Source organism: Hemicordylus capensis, chromosome 2 (assembly GCF_027244095.1).
Source record: "Hemicordylus capensis ecotype Gifberg chromosome 2, rHemCap1.1.pri, whole genome shotgun sequence".
Lineage (NCBI taxonomy): Eukaryota > Metazoa > Chordata > Lepidosauria > Squamata > Cordylidae > Hemicordylus > Hemicordylus capensis.
The window spans coordinates 26653976-26678591 of record NC_069658.1 but is presented as its reverse complement, the minus strand read 5'-3'; the positions used below and the strand labels follow the sequence as shown (position 1 = coordinate 26678591).

Sequence of the window (24616 nt, the reverse complement as noted above, 5' to 3'; positions counted from 1 at the left end):
CTGTTCCCAGTAAAGCTGCTTTTTGTAATTGGCTGATGGTGATTTCTGTGGCCCCTATGGTGTTGAGGTGCTCTTCAAGGTCTTTTGGAACTGTACCCAGGGTGCCAATTACCACTGGGATTATTTTGGTCTTCTTCTGCCACAGCCTTTCCATTTCAATTTGTAGATCTTTGTATTTGGTGATTTTTTCTATTTCTTTTTCTTCTATTCTGCTATCCCCTGGTATTGCTATGTCGATTATTTTGACTTGTTTTTCTTTCTTCTCGACTACAGTTATATCTGGTGTATTGTGTGGCAGATGTTTGTATGTTTGTAGTCAGAATAATAATAATAATAATAATAATAATAATAATAATAATTATTATTATTATTATTATTAATTTACATTTTCTATCCCGCTCTTCCTCCAAGGAGCCCAGACATACTACATACTTAGATTTCTCCTCACAACAACCCTGTGAAGTAGGTTAGGCTGAGAGAGAAGTGACTGGCCCAGAATCACCCAGCAAGTATCATGGCTGAATGGGGATCTGAACTTAGGTCTCCCTGGTCCTCATCCAGCACTCTAACCACTACACCACGCTGGCTCCAAAGGCTCTAGGCGGTTCACAAAAATAATTACAATAAAGACAAAATAAAACAAAACGTTATAACAACAATTTAAAACATTCAAAGTTACTAAAAGCCAGGCTAAAAAAAAAAAGCATCTTAAGGGCTCTTTTAAAAGCTGGTAAAGATGTTAAACCACGAATGTCTATCGGGAGCACATTCCACAGCCCAGGTGTGACTAGAGAGAAGATCTGGCACTACTAGGGCCAGATATTGCTATGGAGACCCCAGAGACTGTAAGAAGAAGAGAAGAAGGAGGGATGCTCCATATGCCACCTGCAGGTTGCCGTGAGATATTAACAAATGACTTTTATTTGGTGTCTTCACTGTGTGAGAGAGAACGTAACATGTGGACAAGGCTTTTGATAAAACTCTGAAGGCTGTACAGGTAAAAGACAGAAGTTCTAAACATAACATAGTAACATAAATCCCCAATTCCACAATACGCCCTAAAAGCTAAGCAATTCATCATTAAGAACATTTGCAGAACAACTATTTGGCAATTCTTCAAATCTCCTTCAGAGTAACAAATCACTATCAAGGCTTCATTGGCCTTCACCAACTAGGCCTTGACACAATCTTCACTCTGGAAAACTTACGGGATACAGGAGGGAGAAATTCAGTCAGATGGCTGCTTCTAATGTTTAAAAAAAAAACATGCTAGGGAAAGTGTTAAGAACTCTCTTCTACATTTCATCATACTGAAGATGTCTGATGTGCTTCGAGTAATTCACTGATAGAAGGATATCAATATTAAGGACATCTCAGCATAAAGAAATCTAAGTAGAATAACTTAACCCTCATCACCCTCATTCTACACTCAGCCAGTGAATATGATAACAGCACAATAGAAGATCTGACTGCCAACTAATTAACTAACTAAGCATTTGTCTCACATTTAGAGCCTATGAAGTCATAATCCCTTAACAAGGACAATGGAATTGAGTGCTCCCTCTTTCCAGCCCCTCCCTTCACATGCACTGCACCTCATTGCCTCCCCTGCTAGCCTTAAATACAATTAAGGGTTACACCAGTAACACTATTAACCATGGTTAACACTAACCATAGCCCTCTTCAGACATTATAACTCATAAGTGTGAGCACTACTCATGAGGGGGGGGAAAGGGAGGACGTCCCGCCCCCCGCTGTCACTCACAACCCTGTGCCTGACAACCACATTTATAGCACTGTTGTCTGAATGGGACATTGTCGTAAGCATGATGGCCAACTTCCTTCCTGCTTCCCCCTTGCCAGCAGTGCTCGCACTTAAGATTTATAAGGTCTGAAGAGGGCTCATGACTCCCTCTTAACCAGGGTTTGAAACTGCTTTCAAATCCCCGGTTAAGAGCAAAATGATTAGCATTAATCTGAATTATAGTTGATACTGACACAAATTTTACTCATGGTTCAGAGGGTGGGGAAGAAAGTGCATGGTCCTAAGCCCGTTCTCCAACTACTCTTAAGGGAATGGGGCTATAATAGCTGCAGAAGGTCTTGGTGTTCCAGCAGCTGTTTGGTATTCATGTGTGATACTTTATAAAATGTAGTTTAGCTTAGATTACTTATTGTACTCCTGTTTCTCACCCATTTATCAATTCCCCCCCGACCTCTATAATTTGCTATCCTGCTCTTCAATTCTATAGGATTCTCAAAGCAGTTTACATGATCATATAAACAATATAACCACAGATGGGGCAGGATAGTACATCAAATAAAGCCATTGTAAAACTAGGATGAGTGGAAAATACCGGAGAAAATAAAATTGTTTTCATCAAAAATATGTTAAACTCAATTCTAGCTGCACATCCCCAATTCACTACCATTGAAGAGGCCGATGACACAAATCCTCTTCCAGCATGAAACCGGGTATAGCATACCCAGGAAGAAGGGAAATGAGAATGTGCAAATTAGCCCCACTCCCTGCACAACTTACTCCTTAGCCCAGGGTTCAGTGCCTGTCTGAGAAGGACAGTGCTGAATTGGGGAAACTTCATCCATGCAGTTTAGAACCCTGACATATTATTATTATTTCTTGTTTACACAGTCAGACAGGTGTTATTGACTGGTTTGTTTTATCCAGACATCGAGTCCTTCCCAAGGACCTGGAATGGCTGGATTTTATTGTCAACTGTTAAAGATATCGTCGCAGAATATAGGCTGTTCCCAGTAAAGCTGCTTTTTGTAATTGGCTGATGGTGATTTCTGTGGCCCCTATGGTGTTGAGGTGCTCTTCAAGGTCTTTTGGAACTGCACCCAGGGCACCAATTACCACTGGGATTATTTTGGTCTTTTTCTGCCACAGCCTTTCAATTTCAATTGGTAGATCTTTGTATTTTGTGATTTTTTCTATTTCTTTTTCTTCTATTCTGCTATCCCCTGGTATTGCTATGTCGATTATTTTCACTTGTTTCTCTTTCTTCTCGACTACAGTGATATCTGGTGTATTGTGTGGCAGATGTTTGTCTGTTTGTAGTCGGAAGTCCCATAATATTTTTACATCATTTTCTTCAACTTTTTCAGTTTTATGGTCCCACCAACTTTTGGCTACAGGTAGCTTGTATTTTTTGCAGATGTTCCAGTGTATCATCTGTGTTTGTAGTCAGTCTGTGCGATCTTTTTACAACAGCTGATTAGGTGGTCCATGGTTTCATCTGCTTCTTTACAAAGGTGGCACTTGCTGTTTGTGGTTGATTTTTATACTTTTGCTCTTATTGCATTTGTTCTTAGTGCCTGTTCTTGCTCAGCCAGTATTAAACCCTCTGTTTCTTTCTTCAAGTTGCCATTCTTAAGCCATTGCCAGGTCTTGGTGATGTCTGCAGTGGCTTATTTTTCCATTTTTCTGCTCGGTTCTTGACTTGTTCTTTCTTGTAGGCCTGCTTTCTTTCATTGGTGTTGAATAGTTTTGTATTATTGACCATTTGAAGTGCATCTTCTTCACTGTCCTTGATATATTCTTCAAGGCCTCTTTTCTCCTCCTCTACTGTTTGATGGACTTGCAGCATTCCTCTTCCACCTGAGCTGCGAGGGAGGTATAGCCTATCAACATCACTGCGGGGGTGCAGAGCATGATTGATGGTCTTGATTTTCCTGGTCTTACGATCTAGCGTCTCTAGCTCTGCCTGGGTCCAGTCTATTATGCCTGCAGTGTATCTGATAACAGGTATAGCCCAGGTGTTTATGGTGTGTATGGTGTTCCCGCCATTGAGTTTGGACTTGAGGATTTTTCTAACTCTCCTGATGTATTCACTTCCAATTTTTCTTTTAACTTCAGTGTGTGCGATGTTATCAGCCTGGAAGTATTTGTAATGTTCTTTCTCTTCCAGGTTCTTGATCTTGCTTCCATTGGGCAGTTCTATTCCTTCTGCTTTTGTTATTTTCCCTCTGTTCATTATTAATGCAGCACTCTTGTCTAGTCCAAACTCCATTGCTATATCGCTACTGAATATACGGACAGTGTTTAGCAGTGATTCGATTTCTGACTGGGACTTTCCATACAACTTCAGATCGTCCATGTACAGCAGATGGTTGATTTTATTGGATGTTTTAGATGTTTGGTATCCGAGGCCTGTTTTGTTTAGTATTTGTGAAAGTGGGGTCATGGCGATTACAAACAACAGAGGGGATAGTGAATCCCCTTGGAAAATGCCTCTTCTAATGCTAACCTGTCCAAGTGTCTCGCCATTGATTGTTAACTGTGTACTCCACATGCTCATTGCTTTTTTAATAAATATCTGAATGTTTCTGCTGACACCAGTTGTTTCTAAACATTTTAGTATCCATGTGTGAGGCAATGAATCGAAGGCTTTCTTGTAGTCAATCCATGCAACACTTAGATTTGTTTTTCTTCTCTTGCAGTTTTCTAAAATCATTTTGTCAATCAGCAGCTCGTCTTTTGTGCCTCTGGTGTTCGGGCAATTTCCTTTCTGTTCAACTGGAAGCTGTTTGTTAGTTAATAAGTGTTGCATCACTTCATCTGCTATTATTCCAGTTAATAATTTGAGCATGGTTTGCAGACAGGTTATTGGTCTATAATTACTTGGAACTGCACCTTTTGCTGGGTCCTTCATGATGAGATGAGTTTTCCCAGTTGTTAGCCATTGTTCAATATCACCTCCTTGCAAAATGTGATTGAACTGTTTTGATAGTTGTTTATGAAGGCTTGTTAGGTGTTTAAGCCAAAAGCCATGCAGTTCATCGTCGCCTGGAGCAGTCCAATTTTTAATTTTCTTTGCTCTTTCACTTATTAATTCTGGTGTTATTATTAGATCTTGCATTTGTTGGTTACATTTTTTGACCTCTTTCATCCAGCCTGCTTTTTTATTATAATCTATTGGATTGTCCCATAATTTCCCCCAGAATTGCACTGTTTCTTTTTTATTTGGTGTTTCTACGTTTCTTGCAGTTTCTCCTTCTATGCTTTGGTAGAAACGTCTCTGATTTGACTTGAATTGGAGATTCTGCCTGTGTTGTGTAGTTCTGGCTTCATATCTGCTAATCTTCTTTGACACTGCTGTTATTTGCTGCTTTATTATTTCCAGGACTTCTCTAATTTTCCTTGAATCTAGGTGGTATTTTTGGATCAGATACTGTTTGGTGTTTTCATTCTTCAGCTTCTTGTCTTTCATATCTTTCAATTTACTAGCATCTGATCTAAGCCTGGAGATTTTATTTTCTAATCTAATCTTCCATTTAGGTGATGTACTACTTTCTTTTTTGACAGGTCCACTGATCTTATATCCGAGCTCTTGTGTTGTTATTGTTGCTGCACTGTACATTAGTTGGTTTGTTGCTTGCAAATTATTGGTTGTTATTTCTGCAAGTGCAGCATTGATATCTTTTAATTCCTGAGCAAGTTGTTTTTTGGCAACTGTTTTTAGAGCTGGAAGTAGAACCCTGGTGGTTGTTTGGTTCATGTGCTCAGTTATTTTTTGCTTTAGTTCTTGTTGCTTTTCTGTTAAACGGCATTTGGGTTTTTGAGGTGAAGGCAAAGGGGAGGTTGCCTGGTTTTTATTTTGAAACAGTTCAGCAACAGTGGTATCCTCTATTTCCAACACCTCCTCCACCTGCGCCTGAGCAACTTCTTCAATTGGTGGTAATTCTTCTTCCATATCTTGAGCCTGTGTTGCTCTTTGCAGTTCTTCCAGCTCAACTCCTGTGAATACTTTATTCCTTATTATGAATCTTCTCTGGTCTGCTAGCCTTTGTTCTGTTATTTCTGTATCTGGATGCTTCTCTTTCAAAATTTGGTACATTCTTTTTAAATAACCTCTTTTAGTTGGACTAGACTTGTAATAGCAGATCTTTATTTCCTTGTTGGCATTTTTCATATTTTTTTTTGGTTAAGCGACGTTTCTTCTAGTAACTTTGCTGTCTTCAGCCCTGGTTGCTCAACTGAAGATCCTGAGTCCTATTGCCCACTTGCCACCAGATGTCCAGGGACTCCAGCACCTGGTGTGGTCCTTGTTGACCCGGGCGACAACCGATCCGGTATAGATTTATTAAAGTTACGTCTCACCATATTGTTGATGGGAGAGGCATTCTTTGTCTGGCTCCTCTGGTGAGACCTGTCCAGTATGGTTGGACCTTTGGCATAGCTCTCACCTTCCTCAGAGCACACAAGCCCCACAACCACGCCAAGGTAGTGCCTCACTCGATTTCTCAATTTGATTCTCAATTCGATTTCTATACTGCCCTTCCAAAAACGGCTCAGGGCAGTTTACACAGAGAAATAATAAATAAATAAGATGGCTTCCTGTCCCCAAAGGGCTCACATACAAAAAGATCAGGATTCACCATGCCTTCCCTTTATTTTTAGGTATCAACTTGTGAACTTGTTAGAGTTTAGCCTAGAGGACAGACAGCTTTATAAGAGGATGAATGCATATTCCATTGCTTTACTTGGAAACTGCTAATCCTGTAAACTGAAACCAGCAAAAAGTAAACTACCCATCTCTGTCAAAAGCTACATTAATTAGCAATCATACCAGGAAGTTTACAACCTAGCTTAAAACTTAAAATGAATTCCTTTGAGAAAGAACTGAACACAACACAAGAACTTGCAGTACTCATATTTTTAAACCACCAGTTTGTCCAACAAGTTCACCTCTTACAAAATAAATAAAGCAGAGAAAAGAAAGGGGTTCACTCAGTGAAGCTGTAAGATACAATCAGTGAACTGACTTGTATGTATATTATATACATAATATTATAGATCATATGTGCAGTCTGCACCCTGGTCCACTTCATGCATCTGATAAAAAAGGCTCCTGCCAATGAACGTTCATGCCACAATAAACTATGGTTTTGTTGTAGACAGTGTTAACAAAATCTATTTATTTTAATGTAAACCGCTTTGAGCACTTTTGTTAAAAAGCTGCATATAAATATTTGTAGTAGTAGCATTTACAGCTAATCAGGAGAAGCTTGTTTTCATGGGTAAAATGACTTGATGAGATTGTACTCATAGAGTTTTGAAACTCAATAGTGGGAATTGGATACACATGTGGTCTGCTATATTATGGTCCAATGCATATTAAACCATCATAGCCACAAATTGTTATTTTTTATGGAAAGCAACAAAAAATGTTAACTACACAGATACATATCATGTCAGCAGAAAGACGGGACACCTCTCATGGTTCATGCAATCCCTTTTTTATGATCGACCTAGTACTTGATTGGTGAATCGTTTTTTTATTACCATGTTACCAAAAAAAACCCCATCCAATGATGCTTTTAAAGAACTATTTTCAGAGCCAGAAGTGGATCTTTAAACATCACTTTCTTGCATTTCTGTCAAGTTACAAGCTGACTCTCAGTGGGAATTAAACTGGGAACACTCATAAGCAATTCTTCTGCTGTTCAATTTCCCTTGTGCCTGCAGCTGAGCCCTGCCTCAGTTCTATCATATCCAACAGACAAACTGCATCACAGACCAAGGAAAGCAATCAGGGTTTCACTGCAAGTCCCTATTCCCCCAAATATGATCTCTTTCTTTGATCCCTGCATTTGGGCAGGTGTGCTAATCTAAGACTGACTGCTGGCTACACAGCTGCTTTTGCTGGTTAAAGTTCAATACTTATATTACGGAAAAGCACAAGTGCTCATTCTTTAAAACACTTTAAAATGGCTAAAATTAGGCTAAAGCTATCTGGGGCTGAGTTAGTATTTTCCAATATAGTATGCTGTTCTTTTTAAAGTAACCTTGGAACCTTCATATTTAACACCCAGTTTCAAAATGAGTTTAGATCAAAGTATGACATGTGGGTTAGATCTTAATTAATTTATGATCAACCACCTGGCTACCTGTGTGTGACATTCTGGGGAGAGATGAAAACTACAGCACCAGAAAAGAAAAAGGAACATCACTGTAGGGGAAAGAAGAGAGTCAAGAGTGCATGAAAATGACAGATGCAAAATTCAACAAGATGTCTTCAAAAGCTAGTTAATTTGGCAAATGCTGCCTTAATGATAAAATATGTGCATATCTATAAGTTATGTGGAGATCTGATCAATCCCACAGGTGGTACTTACTATTCTAAATGATTGCACAACACAAATTTATGCTCTCAGAAACCCAGGGCTACTGCAGAAAATGGCAGCCACATGCTGAGCCCCACCCTCCATTCTGTAACAAATAGTTCAGCTACCACCATACCCCAACAACATTTGAGTAAGCATTTCCCTAGCCCAATTGAGACATTATGCTGTATAAGTGTATAGATGTCTGTACACTCATACCTGTGTGTAAATGACTGTACCTGTGTTCATTTTAAAAGTGAACCTGGATACTGGCCCTTCAAATACATTGTACAGATAAGAAATGTACTTCTATATCTGTGTTCAGCAGAACATGTGAGTGATTGTACCTGTGTACAGATCTGTAACTGTCTACACTGTACACTCGTTCTATGAATGCTAAACCTAATGTGTGAAGGGCCTCCTGTCTCCCACTAACCAATGACATTGGGTGTGGGTGGGAAAACATTCGTGACAGCAACATCAGAAAAACAATCTGAGCTGAATGACACTTGACAGTGGAGGAGAAGGGAACCTGAAGCGGGACTGTCCTTTTTGGCAACAGCCCTGCATTCTTAGCAAATGTAGTTCTTCTATACAACTCAAACCAAATTATACATGGGATTTGGCAGCCCCAAATACCCAAGTGTATCCAGTGATATAGACAGAAGGAAATGTGGTCACCTACCTCCCCGGCTGGCGAGGGCAGTACCATCATAGGAAAATGTCAAGCATGAAGTGTCAGTGCCTGGAGCATGTGCCTGCCTGCAGTGGAACTTGGTATGAACCTGTTTGTGGAGAAGATAAAATATTAAAAACCATTGAGACTATACACACCTGGTTCCCTTAGAACATCAAATGCCCTTTATTGCGTTTTTTGGATTAAAAGACAAGCATGCAATTTTAAAATCGGAGGCGAGGATGAGAGAAGAGGAACAGCTGATGCCCATCCACTCTTGTACAAGACCTTTTATGTACTTTAACAGCTTAAAGAGATTTGGGAGGCAAATAACTTGTAACACTTCCAAATATTTAGCTTTACAGTCCAGAAAAATAATAAGGCAGCCATGTAATATTAATACCCAAGCACAACTCCCTTTTATGTTAGTTAAAGGCAAATATGCATGACTAAGATACAAGAACACTTTAAAAAAAATTAGGAGACAGCATTCCCATCCTTCCTACAGCAGGTTTATAAGGTTCAATATGACAAAATACATCATCCGTCTCTTGGATGAATCTTGAAAGTAAGGAAGGTTGGGGAAAATTCATAGGCCAAACCAAGAAGTGCCAAAAATCCTGGACTGAAGATTTAGAACAAAGTACAAATCTTTTTGTGCATTTCAGTGCCATTTGGCTACAGCAAGATGCAAGTTACGGAATACGTTTGATTTCTTGAAATAAATTATATTCTTCCAGCCATAGACTGTCCATTGAACAAGGGGGGACAAATGTCCCCTGGCCCACAGGGTATGAGGAGTCCCCAAGGTCAGTCCCCCCTTGCCCTCATGAGTTGCCCTCTTCTCTTGCTTGCCCGGGTGGACTGCAAGCTAAGCAGCCTGCTACAGCGCTTCCATCTGCCTTCCGTGCCTGCATCTGCCCAAAAGAGAGAGTGTGAGGTGCTGAGAGGGAAGGGGTGGATGGCCAAGCTGAGCAGAGAAGAGAAGTGGAGACTGGCCGCTGCAGCCATGCAGGAGCTGCCAGAGGAAGGATGCCCAGCCCCAATCCGCTGCCGCCGGCCCCCGTTGGCCCCACGCCCAGATCCACTTCATACCGTTGAACCAGCGCTGCTGCTGGCCACGGAAACGGGGAGGGGGAAGGCTTGGGTGGGTTAGGTTACCCTTTGCGTCTGACGTGGCTTCAGACGCGCACAATGGAACCCCCCCCCCGGCTGCACTTTATCCCCCAGCCCCCAGGAAGCTTGCTACGTCCCTGTTTCCAGCAGTACTAGAAAATATTCTAAGCTATTTTCTAAATGCAACTTAAAAAGTAAGCTATTTGCTTACAACCTCATTCTGCATAATTCATTCTTTAGGAACGCCTCTGACGTTCTTAAAAATCTGCAAAATATCCCCAAACTCTCAAATTGAGTTAATGAGGAAATTGGAAAAGTTAATTTCCACACTGACTAGGTATCAGATATTGAATAGCCTGGTAATGGAGCAGTGGGGAAAGTTAGTGAAAGCAGGGAATAGGACCATGCTCACTTGCCATGGCCCTCCAATTACAACACACCCTCTGACCACCACCCCTGGCAACCCATATTTGGTGCTCTTGAAAAGAGAGTTGTTCTTGCATACACTGTGCCAATGGGGTTCCCTCAGGGACCTACGTGAGAAGAGGGCTAGTATCTCCAGATAAAGGCACTGGGCAGAAGAAGGGCTTCTGCAGCCACTGTGAGTGGTTTCCACCCACAAAAGAGCTCTCCCACCCTCTTTTCCATTCACACCATTAAGTGAAGTTGCAAGATACTCAAGAATGCTGTGGCTACCTGTACAGTATCTCCAGTGCAAGAATCTTCATGCTCATCCTCATCTACTTGGGCTTGTCTATTCTCTTCTCGGTTGCTTGTTTTAAAAAAAAGTTGTTTGAGTTTCTCAGGTAAAGAAGGAATGTACCAGAATGTACAATGCTGCCTTATCCCATCCCATGTTCCAGCTTTGGTCTAAGTACTCTCCCACTTCTCATGATATAGTGGGGAAGGATGTGGAGCGCCCTACTTTGGGTCCAAGACTGGTCTGTTCCAGCAGACCATACAAAACAGACAGAAAACTTGACCAAATTGTTTTCATTTTGCCTTACTGATGGCTCTAATAATCTTTTCTCAACCTGAGGTTATTTAGGGTTGATTCACAGGATCATTGGGGGTGTAGAAAAGTCATCATGCTATGACTTAATCCCTTAATATCTATATGGAAAACTCAGTTCTTATGAAAATGCTGCCAGGAGTATAAAAACTTTGCAGCATCTTCCTAAGAGTGTTTTAAGAACCAGCAGTTTTACAGCATGGGATCACACCTCAACAATGGCCATGTGAATTGGCCTGTCATGCATGAACTGGCATGACAAAACTTCAAATAATCGTTGAAATAAGAGTTAGTTATTAAATATTCTGCACAAGTTTCAACTTCTGGAACACAGATAGGGTGGAGGATCAAGTCTGTATACAGCTCTCACATGCACAAGACACCTTTTAATTTTCCTACAATTGTCTGAGGCTACCATTTCTCAGCTTTCTTTTCAAAGTAAGAAAACGCCTTTTAGAAGAATTACCACCATGTCAGTGTTAGCAGGTGATGCATTTTAAATCATTAGATATTTAAAACGCTTTCAAAAAGATTCTTCATTTGATGATATCCGTAATGAACTATGTGCCACTCATAATTCATAGTATTTTTAAGCTTTACTAAAGATCTTGCTTCTTTATGGTTGTGCATGGGCTAACACTTTTCTATTGTTTGTCCACAATACAGAGATATAATCTATATTAAGGTAATAATTACTTGTGACTCATTTTGAATACTGAAATCAGTTTATGCAATTCTTCATGCATGCCACATTTTAAGCACTGTTAGCACAGCTAGAGCAGAATAATTACAAAAAAAGAAACTGCTTTTGTATCTCTAGTTTTAAAAAAACAACTAGAGATATAAAAGCAGCTACCTTTTTAATGGAATGCATGTGTGTTTATATATGATTTGAATTGGGCAAAAAGCCACATGGTTTTTCTTATTGTTTTCAATTTATGGAATATGGTGAATTATTCAGAAAGTCTCAGAAAGAAGCATCTATTCTCACCACCTTTACAACTTCTATTTCCCGATGAGGATCCAATGCAAGAAACCTGAAACAAAGAACTAAGTTCTTTACCAACTTCTTAACAAGTTCTTACCAACTTTTAGGAGGCACAACAAGTTTATAATAGTATTTTATTATACCAACCTTTGTTGGCAGAGGAATAATTCACCATATTCCACATGAAAAAGGCATAAAAACAGCCCTGCTCGATCAGGCCCAAGGCCTATCTAGTCCAGCATCTTATTTCACACAGTGGCCCATCAGATGCCTCTGGGAAGTCCACAGGCAAGAGATGAAGGCACGGCCCCCTCACCTGTTGTTCCCCTGCAACTGGTATTTAAAGGTATCATGCCTCTGAGCCTAGAGGTAGCCTAAAGCCATCAGACTAGTAGCCATTGATAGATCTGTCCACCATGAATTTGTCTAAGTCTCTTTTAAAATCATCCAACCTAGTGGCCATCATCACATCCTGTGGCATAATTCCATAGGTTAATTATGCGCAGTGTGCAAAAGTACATTGTTAGTCCTAAATTTCCTGGCAATCAGTTCAAGGGATGACCCTTGGTGTTGAGAGAGAGGGAGAATTTTTTCTTTCTATCCACTCTCTCCACAGCATGCATATTTTTATAGACCTGTATCATTCATGTGTGTGTGTGTCAGTGTGTGTGTGTGTGTACACACACACACACACACACACACACCCCTACCCTCTTCTGTACCTTTTCCAGTTCTGCAAAGTCTCTTTTGAGGTAATTTTTGTCCGGTCCACAACCCCAAGATTCCTCTCCTGATCAGTCATGGACAGCTCAGACCCCATCAGCATATATGTGAAGTTGGAGCTTTTTGCCCCAATGTGCATCACTTTACACTTCTTTACACTGATCCACATTTGCCATTTTGTTGCCAACTCACCAGGTTTGCAGAGATCCTTTTGGAGCTCCTCACAATCTGTTTTGGATTTCACTACTACTACCCTGAATAGTTTAGAGTAATCTGCAAATTTGGCCACCTTGCTGCTTACCCCAACTTCAAGATTATTTATGAATACATTAGAAATGTGTTCCCAGCACAGATCGGGGGGTGGGGGGGCACCTATTTCTTCCCTCCATTGTGAAAAACATCCATTTTTCCTACCTTCTGTTTCCTGTCCTTCAACCAGTTACCAATCCACACATGAACCTCTTTTCCCATTACTGCTAAGTTTAAGAGCCTTTGAAGAGGAACTTTGTTTAAAGCTTTTTGTAAGTCCAAGTATACTATGTCAGCTGCATCACCTTTATCCACATGCTTGTAGATACTTTCAAAAGAACTCCAAAAGATTGGTGAGGCAAGATTTACCTTTGTAGTAGTCATGATAATTCTCTTTCAGCAAGGCCCATTCTTCTATATGTTTAACAGTTTTATCCTTAAGTATGTTTTACATCAATTTACCTGGAACACACATTAAGCAAACCGGCCTGCAATTTCCTGGATCCCTCCAGGTCCCTTTCTGAAAATCAGTGTTGCATTAGCTAGTATCCAGTCCCCTGGTATGGAGCCTTATAGTAGTGACAAGTTACATATTTCTGATAGGAAATCAGCAATTTCGCATTTGAGTTCTTTAAGAACTCTCAGGTGGATGCCATCTGGCCCTCTCAATTGATTTTTAATTTTTCAAGATTTTCAAGATTTTTAATTTTTCAAGATTGATTTTTCAATCACTGATTTTTCAGTGATTGATTTTTAATTTTTCAAGACAGTTTAGAACATCATCTCATCATCTTAATCTGACAGTTTTTCAGTCTCCATCCCTAAGATGGGAGAGCCAGCGTGGTGTAGTGGTTAGAGTGCTGGACTAGGACTGGGGAGACCCGAGTTCAAATCCCCATTCAGCCATGATACTAGCTGGGTGACTCTGGGCCAGTCACTTCTCTCTCAGCCTAACCGACTTCACAACGTTGTTGTGAAAGAGAAACTCAAGTATGTAGTACACCGCTCTAGGCTCCTTGGAGGAAGAGCAGGATATAAATGTAATAATAATAATAATAATAATAATAATAATAATAATAATAATAATAATAAAGAGTTCAGGTGTGGGTATGTGCACTATATCCTCTGTCGTGAAGACAGATGCAAAGAATTCATTTAGCTTCTTTGCAGTCTCCATAACCTCCTCAATAATAACCTTCACTGCCTCATCATCTACCGGTTCAACCACCTCCTTGGCAGGTTTTCTGCATCTGATGCATTTAAATAAGTTTTATTATTCCCTTTAATGCTCTTATCTAAATATTCCTCAAATGCTCTTTTTGCATCCCTTGTCTCCTTGCAATTCCTTTGCCAGTTTTTATTCCTTTCTGTTCTCTTCATTTGGGCAGGATTTCCATTCTCTGAAAGTAGTCCTTTTCCCTTTTATAGTTAACTCCTTTTATAGTTAACTTTACTCCCTAACTTAGCCACGCTTGCATTCTCCTGAACTTTCCTGCCCTTTTTGGTGTTTCCATGCCCAACTATTCCATTGCACCCCAGTGTCAGAAACTGACAAGTGACTAAATGTTGGCTGTCTGCAACGACATCATTGTCTCTAGTAACGAGGAAGCCTCTGAGAGCATTCCTTTTGATTCAAGGAAAGAAAAAGAGTAATTCTGGCCAGGTTTTTCTTGGGTGCTCCCAGGTCACTCAGTAGTGTGATCGAAAAGGAACTACGAGATACCACTTTGATAGTCACAGCCCCTGAACATGCACAGAAAGCACCAGAATAGATAAAGCTTTGGAGCACCTAGACTGGAATGCAGATTTCTAACAAATCTTACTAACAAATGAACACTCAGATAAGCAAAGAAACCAATGGCATCCTCCCTTCTATAAATAAGACTTTTAGATTCAATCAAGTAAGTCATGCTGGAAATCAGTGTCTTCATTCCTCCTGCATATTGCCTGTCTTGGGAGGACACCTATTCAGCTGTTTTCTTAGGAACGTCTAAGAGAAAACCCATAGAGATATTCACCTTTAAGTGGTCCCCACCCCACTAACCACCACCCCCCCAACTCAACACTAAGGTCAGAATTATAGAAGGTGGAAAGCAATCAGCCCAGCCACCCAGAAGACATAAACACCCTCTTAGTTTAGCACTTCGTTCAGTGTTTGTGGTCGACTCCAGTTCAACTCTGTCTAGCCTACAGCATTTGGTTAGCTTTGCCTTCTAACCCCCATTTGCATGTGCCTCACTGTTCCCAAGGATTGAGGTTGCCCACCTCTCGCTAACCTAACATCCACCCCACTGAAAACCCAGGGAGAGAGATCATATCGTGGAAGAGTCCTAGAGATTCTCAAGCCAAGAATTTCAGAGCTAAAAATCACTATCACTATTTTTGGGCCCCTAAATTCCTACAAACCAAGAGCTTAACTGCCCAGAGATTCCCCTCACCAGGCGAATCTCAGAATTCATTGCTCCAGCCCAAGGCAAAATGGATAGGCAGGTACCAATAGTCGTCCCCCCCCCCATTTCCTAGCACCCATAACTGTATCCCCTGTCCCTCAGTGCTAACATGTAAATCTGTATTGGAGGCCATTCCAATACATTCTCATAGAATTAGCTCCTTAAGGGAAGATCATAACCAGAACCTTGCTGAGACGCTAGCCATTGCATTTACTATTAATCTTTACTCTTCAATAAAACCTGACCTTGCTTTCAAGGAACATGTCTATACTCTATTGTGCCCTTCTGAGCACTCTCACACAGGTGTATCCTATCCACGGGCATCTTTCCCAGCACCTTAATTTATATGCTGGCTGTATGCAGGTTTGCACTAAATTGAGTTAAATTCCCCACATTAAGTCAAAAGGGTGGTAAATACCATGCTTCAGAGCAAACCTGATAACAGTGGTATACATTCTAATCAGGCTTCTATTATTGTGGTTTTAAATAAACTCCATGCATTCTGGAGCGAACTGGCCCTCCTGATTTTCCCTCTCAGATTTCTCTTCACCAAACTCCTCATTTTAGAGAAGTTTCTTCTTCTGAAATCTAAAGTGCCCATGTAAGCCACCTGGCCTTTTGCCCATTTCAAAACATAGACTAATAGACATGCATTCCACCACTCTTACATACATGCCAGCTATCATTAACCAGCTGACAAGCCCGTTATCATTAAAAAAGGCAAGGGGGGGAATACATTGACTGTTTTCTCATGAATCTGCCTTCTTACAAGTTCTCATCCAGTTTAAAAGAAATTGCTATCTACTGAAAATCAAGCAGGCAAAATGACTTTCTGGAAAATGTTCTCTGAGCAGCTATGAGAAATATCTTCTTAGTTGTTTTAAAAAATGAAACCCCATCTAAGACATTTGGATGTCTTGTTGAGCTTTTATATCTGAAAACGATAGTGCAAATTGGCTAACATGAAACAATAAATATCATTAATAAAAACAAAGCATTTGGATAGAATTCATCTGGCCTTTATTTTTACATTGTACATTAAAAATGTTCACACACATGCAAGTAGTAAATCCTTGCTATTTGTTCTCTAAATTACGGTTTTTTTAATCCCCAACACCAAATTAACCATTTACTTAGCTAGTATTTTGGAAATCCAGTCCTATGAGATGCTCTATTTTAGGAACATAGGAAACTGCCATATACTGAATCAGACCGTTGGTCTATCTAGCTCAGTATTGTCTACATGGACTGGCAGCAGCTTCTCCAAGGTTGCAGACAGGAATCTCTCTCAGCCCTATCTTGGAGAAGCCAGGGAGGGAACTTGGAACCTTCTGCTCTTCCCAGAGCGGCTCCATTCCTTGAGGGGGAATATCTTACAGTGCTGACACTTCCCATTCATATGCAACCAGGGTAGACCCTGCTTAGCTAAAGGGACAAGTCATGCTTGCCACCACAAGACCAGCTCTCCTCCATTTTCAAAGCTCTTTATGAATGTGTTTGTTTCTCTTAGCTGGAAAACCCTCCCAAGGATACTGAACCAATGGATGGATGCAGATTGGCTTACTGCAGGCTGCAGCTTGCTCTGCAGCTCCCCTTTCTACTCAGCCTATAAGTGTCCTTTTTCATCCACCATTAACAATGATCCTGCATCTGGTTCATTGGTGGGGTTCATTGGTGGGGAGTACCCTGGTAGCAAGAGGTTGCTAGTTCGAATCCCCGCTGGTATGTTTGCCAGAGTATGGGAAACACCTATATTGGCAGCAGTGATATAGGAAGATGCTGAAAGGCATCATCTCATACTGCGCGGGAGGAGGCAATGGCAAACCCCTCCTGCATTCTACCAAAAACAATCACAGGGCTCTGTGGTCGCCAGGAATAGACACCGACTCGACGGCACAACTTTACCTTTACCCTGAACCCCACCCCACCACACACCCACTGCATTGGATTATAAGCATACTTGCACCACACACACACACACACACACACACACACACACCATGCCTAACTTTGTATCTCAGGGGTGGGTGGGAATACTTGATTCTAGGAAGATAATTTCTAGAACCAAGGGCTTTCCCTCTGAGATACAGAGTTTCCATGAACTGGAAACTGGGTAGCATCCATTTAGTCATTTGCTAAAACACAACACAGCTGGAAAATATTCCATCTTTTCACCAACCTCACTGCTTAGTATTAACATCTGCTGAAAACAAGTTTCATGAAGTAGCAACATCTTTTTTTTGGGGGGGGGGGCAGATTTTCTAGTCACATTTTCTAGTAATTGTTACTATTATTTTACAAAATGACACATGAAGGTACAGTTATTCAAAAGGCAATAGTTTCGTTCTTGCTAGTGATTTTTTTTTAATTTATATCCCACTTTTCCTCCAAGGAGCTCAGAGCAGTGTACATGCTTATTTTTATCCTCCCAACAACCCTGTGAGGTAGTTTAGGCTGAGAGAGAAGTGACTGGTCCAGACTCACCCAGTGAGTTTCATGGTTAAATGGGGATTTGAACTCGAGTCTTCCCAGTCCTAGTCCAACACTGTAATCACTGGCTTCTGATAAGACATATAACAAGAATGTGGATACTTGGGAATAATTCATTTCCCAGCATATGCAATTATTTCTACTGCAAGATAACTGGTCTATCTGCATTGCTGCGCCACCATGTTAGGTTGCAATTTTAACTACTACTGTACTTTGATTCTGCTTGTTTTAGACAGGTCTCTGTCCCAATGATCTTACAAACATACATTTGAGGGAAAAGGGAAGGGAGGAAATTATTAATATTGACTAAGTAAATGCCTGTCATCATGAAGGTGACAGAGGTAGGGTCTATGTTGCAAGGAACTTTGGGGGTCTGCATGCTTTTGCAAGATTCCTGCCTATGGAGATTCTTTTTAGTGAATGACTAGAATAACAGATAAAACATCTTACTATCCTGCCCCACTCCCCAAATGTGAAAGAGTAAGAAAACTAATTGATATCCAAAATAGAATATATGGATGGAATTATTCAAGTTGTATTGATTTAATCTCTGGAAGTACAAAACTAGTTTCACCAATTATTTGCTTTCTGGTTGAATTTGTACCAAATCCAGATTAGTTGTAAGGCAGCTCAAACAATCTCTGCCACACAAGTTAAGGACATTTAAAAGGCTCATTAAAAGAAAACATAAGCCCTATAATGATCAAAATATGTTAAGAGCTGTTATTTTGAAACCAATTTGTATAGGCCACATTAGCAGCAAAATCTGGAATCTGTGCTATACGTTCCACCTCTACTCACAGGGAATGTTTCTCATTATTGGGGGAGGGGGGGAGAGAGACTGTGAATAATACAGTGATAATACTCTTATCAACAGTCCAAACTCCAAAGTCATTATTTCAGCTTTTGAGAATATCACAGAATCTGACCCAATTTAAAATTTAAAAGCTGATTTGCAAACGCATCTCTGCTTGGTTGGCACTGTCTTGTGATGTTTTCTGTGTTTTGTTTTTATTAGAATCACAATAGCCCACATTGTCACTCTGAAATGGGTCCTGATTAAGGAAGGGCTAACCTCAAGGATTTTTCTTAGGTGATTTTGTTTTAATTGCTCTTGCAATGTATATCTTATTATATGCTGAGCATAGATAGCACATTAAAGTATCAAAACTGGATTAAGCTACTATTGTCTTATTGTCACTGTTAAGGTTTGCCATTTCTTTACTTACACCCCTTTATAACTGCATTTATTCTATGAGCGGTCAGCAGTGGATATTTTATTTATTTATTTATTTATCTCTATATATAATTATCTAAGGCGTACCCATGGCTAATCCCGTGTGTGGCAGTTCTTGCGAGAGTTTGTGAGCAGCTGCCAGGAGAGGAAGACGAATGTTGGAAAATGGTGGCTGGCCGGCCAAGAGAAAGTGGTGACAGCAGAACTGGCTGAAGGGATGTGAGGGGTTGGAGAACAAAGTGGCTGAAGGGGTGGGGGAGAACAGCTGAAGGGATGGAGACAAAATGAAGACGGGGCAGGGAGCCAGATCAGTTGCTGTGGGGCGGGGGGGGTGGCAGGCAGAATTATGGATGCAGATGCTCTGCACCGGGTCAGCTAGTTAAATTTATTAATTCATTCATTACATTTTTATACCGATTGACTTCAACGGTTCAAGGCGGTTCACAAAAATAAACACAAGAAAAACAAAATAAAACAAACTCTTAAAATCAGCAATTAAAAAAAAATTAAAACATTCAGAGAGTACTAAAAGCCTTGGCTGAAAAAATGTAACTTAAGGGCTCTTTTGAAGGCTGGCAAAAATGTTAAACCACAAATATTTATGGGGATCACATTCCACAGCCCAGGAGTGACTACAGGGCTGCTACTAGCAGAGCTTTTCTGTCAGGCTCCCAGAAGCCACCCTGCCTATGTTCAAGTCTCCAGGCTCGGAGATCACAATCTTTATAATTGTGGCTGGGGATGATGGGAGTTGTAGTTCAAAAACAGCTGGAGGGCCAAGGTTCCCCACCCCTGATCTAGACCTATTTCAGACCGGCTTTTGGTTGGGCTACAGAGTGGAGACTGCTCTGGTCGGCCTGATGGATGATCTCCAATTGAGAATTAACAGAGGAAATGTGACTCTGTTGGTCCTTTTGGACCTCTCAGCGGCTTTTGATACTATCGGCCATAGTATCCTTCTGGAGCGTCTGAGGTGGTTGGGGGTGGGAGGCACAGCTTTGCAGTGGTTCCGCTCCTACCTTTCGGCCAGGTTCCAGATGGTGTCCCTTGGAGACTGTTCTTCAAAATCTGAACTTTTGTATGGTGTCCTTCAGGGCTCTGTATTGTCTCCGATGTTGTTTAACATCTACATGAAACTGCTGGGAGAGATCAGGAGATTTGGTGCAGGGTGCTACCAGTATGCTGATGGCACCCAAATCCATTTCTTCATGTCAACATCATCGGGAGAAGGCATAACCTCCCTAAATGCTTGCCTGGAGGTGGTGATGGGTTGGATGAGGGATAACAAACTGAGACTGAATCCAGATAAGATGGAGGTACTCATTGTGTGGGGTCGAAACCCGGGAGATGAGTTTGGTCTGCCTGTTCTGGATGTGGTCACACTTCCCCAGAAGGAACAGGTATGTGGTCTGGGGGTGCTTCTGGATCCAAGCATCTCCCTAGTGTTCCAGGTTGAGGCAGTAGCAAGAGGTGCCTTCTATCAGCTTCAGCTGATGCGCCACCTGTATGCATTTCTTGAGATAAACGACCTCAGAACAGTGGTACATATGCTGGTAATCTCCAGACTGGATTACTGCAATGCACTCTATGTGGGGCTGCCTTTGTATGTAGTATGGAAACTAAAGCTGGTTCAGAATGTGGCAGCCAGGCTGGTCTCTGGGTCATCTCGGAGAGACTAGTTTATTATGGTCCTTAGACCAGCTTAACATTTAAAATAACATATTTATAATTTACAAAATATTCAAGTTGCTAATACAAACTCTACAAAGTTTGGATGCAACAAAACAAAACTTGGCCACATTAACAGAGGTAACAGATTTAAAATTTGACGGCAAGAAGTCCAAGTAAAATTGATCTGTATGGCCAGGATGATTCTTTAAGAGAGGAGCAATGAACTCAATACGAGCATCCCCATAAAATTGACAGTACAGAATAACATGAACAACTGACTCTATATCCCCTGAGCCACAAGAGCAACGACACAATGCATACAAAACTTGTTTATATTTCCCGTCTAGGAGTGCAGAATGGCATTCAAACGAGCAAGGGTCAATGTTCTCCTAAACTTAGATAAAAATATATGATCTAAATATTCAGCCGGTTTATGACTGAAATTTTGGGAGCCTATATACATTCCCCTTGGTAGTCATGCACACTCCTCTTGCAAATAGTTGTTGCCTGATCTAAACCCCTCCCTATAAGGTTTTCTTGGGATGTGCCCGGATGATGCAATTTCCTTTTCAGAGCTATTCCGCATTTAGATGTAAAGCTGTCGATTAACACTAAAGGCGTTAGACCGGGAAGAAAACCAAATGCAGCCAGAATTTGATTATACAAAACCAGATTTTCATTTTCAAGGTGGTAACCCCAACCTCTCTATGAAGAGCCACATTGGCTACACCTCTGGGGGCTTGAAGGATGGCCCTTAAGAATTTAGTTTGAACTGTTTATAATACTGTAAAATTATCAAAAGGCCCAATTTGTGTGCCATAAAGAATTTGAGGGTATATTTTAGACTTCAGTAATTTGACAGCCTTTGGGACAAAAAGAGCACCTCTCGAAAAGCAAAAAGATTTAATCAAATTTGCTGTCTATTGGGCACTGTGAGAAACAAAGCTAGGATTAGCTTTCCGGGATCTGCTGGAATAAAATAGAACCTCTAAATATTTGAAGACCTGCTCAATATTATGTCTATTTATGGACCATTTGTGGATTTTGAGGTGTTTTGCAGAAACCATCACCTTAGTCTTGGTATAGTTTACCTCCAATACCTCCTTCACAGTATAGATGCCCAGGGAAGTTAAGGCACGGCTTAGCCCTATCTTGGTTTGATATAATACGACAATATCGTCAGCGTAAAGCAGTAACGAAACATGCCTATTCGCAAGTTTAGGGAGATGAAGAGCAAGGTCATTCAGATGAGAAACTATTGAATTTATATAAAAATTAAATAAAACGGGCAAGAATGCAACCATGTCGTACTCCTCTATAAGCAGGTATCTCAGCTGAGAGATGCCCTTTCCTACCACACAGCACTCTGAGGTGGCTGTTCTTCCTGATGAAGTTAATAAAAGTAAATGCGGATTTATGGATGATTCCTTTAACTTCACCCAGAGTCTATCTCTGGAAATGGAATAGAAAGCTGCTTTAAAATCTATAAATGCAGCATACAGAGAGAACTTAGGCGGGGAGGAATATTTCTCAGCTAAGTATTGTAAAATCAATACTTGCGAGTATCCTTCTCAAAATCCCGCTTGTTCAGCGGATAAGATGTCTTGAGTATCCAGCCATTCCTCTAATTTCCCCAGGAGATGTCTAGCATAGAGTTTACTGATAATGCTAAGGAGACTAATCGGGCAATAGTTGTTAGGATCCTCCCATGATCCTTTCTTGTAAATTAGGACTATTACCGAAACACCCCAATCCTCAGGAATTTTTGCATATATTACTCCTGTACTGAAAGAGCTACACTGTCTGCTGATAAGTTTCTGGGCAAAATACAAGGTGCTGGTTATAACCCCATCCCCCATTGAGATCATCAGGAGAGGTCCATCTGCAGTTGCTACCGGCACGTCTGGTGGCTACTTGGGGACGGGCCTTATCCGCTGCTGCCCCGAAGCTTTGGAATGCACCCCTGATAAAGTAAGAGCCTCCCCACCTCTGACAATTTTAAAAAAAATCTTTAAAGACACATTTGTTAACCCAGGCTTTTAATTAAATACCATTTTAATAGTTTTAACATTGTTTTAAAATATTGTTTTGAAATTTTAAATTGTTGTAATGTTTTAACCGTTTGTTGTCTATTTTATTTATTTCTCTGTCAAATTTGTGCACCGTTCCAAACTTTCGTCTCTGGGAGGTTAACAACCAATGTTTTAATTTCTCTGTTGTCAATATTTGTTGTAAACCTCCCAGACACGTTGAGTTTTGTGCGGTATAAAAATATGTTAAATAAATAAATAATAAAACTGATGTGGAGCTGTAAGAGCTAATTCCCTCACAAAGCCCAAACATTGGGGTGCTGATCAAATACCCCAGGGCAGTTCCATTAACAGGTCCTGCTCCCCAGTCACCGCCGGACGAGCTGGTGGCATACAGAGATGGACCTCGGTGATTTCAATGTGTGGTGGGAATCATGCAGCAGAAGGCGCTCTCCTAGGTAAGCTGGTCCTAAGCCATTTAGGCCTTAAAAGTAATCACCAGCACTTTATATTTTGCCCAGAAACCTATTGGTAACCAATGCAATTGCTTTAAAACAGGCATAATATGGGCTCTCTGGGACACCCCAGAGACCAATCCAGCCACTGCATTTTGAACGAACTGAAGTTTCCAAACTACATACCAAGGCAGCCCCATGTAGAGTGCATTGCAGTTGTCAAGTCTAGAGGTTACCGGAGAGTGCACCAGAGTTCTGAGATCACTATCTTCAAGGAGAGGATGCAGCTGTCGTAGCAACTGAAGCTGATAGAAAGTGCTCCTAGCCATAGCCTTAACCTGAAAAACCAGTGAGGCCTGGGTGCAGGAGCACTCCCAAGCTATGTACCTGTTCCTTCAGGGGGAGTGCAACCCTATACAATAGCTCTCATTTCAGAGAGCAACTATTTCCAAGCGACACCATCTGGAATCTACCTGAGATATAGGAATGGAACCACTGCAAAGCAGTGCCACCTATTCCCAAATCACCCAGATGATCCAGAAGGATACCATGGCCGATAGTATCAAAAGCTGCAGAAAGGTCCAAAATAACCAACAGAGCCACACGCCTTCTGTCCATTCCCTGGCAGAGATCATCTGTCAGGCTGACCAAAGCTTTGTCCACCCCATAGTCGGCTCTAAAGCCAGTATGAAATGGATCTAGATCATCAGTATCTTCCAAAACTGCCTGGAGTTGATCAGCCACCATCCTCTCAATTATCTTGCCCATCCAAGGGAGGTTGGAGACTGGCCTATAATTATCCAGCCTCTAGGGCAGGCTTCTTAAGCAAAGATCTAACAATTCTTCCTTCAAACATGGAAGCATCCTGCCCTCCCTCAGCAAGGCATTTATGATGTCAGCTAGGCCATCTCTAACAGCCTCCCTGCTAGATGTTATAAGCCTTGTTGGGCACGGGTCCAAAGGACAAGTGGTAGGCCATACACTTCCAAGGAGCTTGTCCACATCCTCAGGAGTCACAAACTGAAACGGATACATTGGAATTGAACCAGAGCAGTGATTCAACACCTCTACAACTGACCATGCCATAACCATGAAGTCTAAGTCAGCTCAAATGCAAGAGATTTTATCTGCAAAAAGGTTGTTGAAAGCATCACAGCGGGAGAATGAGAAATCCAGATCTAAGTTCAGAGAGGAGGGAATCTGGGTCAGTCTCCTCACAACTCTGAACAACCCTGCTGGACGTGACCTTGTGGATGCAATAGAATAGAATTGCTTCTTTGCTGCATGTATTGCCACAGAATAAGCCTTCAAATGGGCTTTGTGCTGTGTCTTCTCGGATTCAAGTCAAGTCTTCCTCCACTTATGCTCTAGTCTTCAACCTTGCCATTT

General features: G+C 41.1%; 1 protein-coding gene across 2 annotated transcripts in view; it reads right to left on the bottom strand.

Moving 5' to 3' along the window:
• WDR70 (WD repeat domain 70) overlaps window positions 1-24616 on the bottom strand; it is a 165377-nt gene that overhangs the window by 42313 nt on the left and 98448 nt on the right. The window contains exons 10-11 of one of the 2 annotated variants that reach the window (XM_053298644.1): window positions 10619-10694; window positions 8816-8915 (exon numbers count right to left, since the gene is read on the bottom strand). In XM_053298644.1, coding sequence (XP_053154619.1) covers window positions 8816-8915; window positions 10619-10694 — 176 coding nt within the window. The remainder of the gene's footprint in view (window positions 1-8815; window positions 8916-10618; window positions 10695-24616) is intronic. The other variant, XM_053298643.1, reaches the window with a different exon arrangement.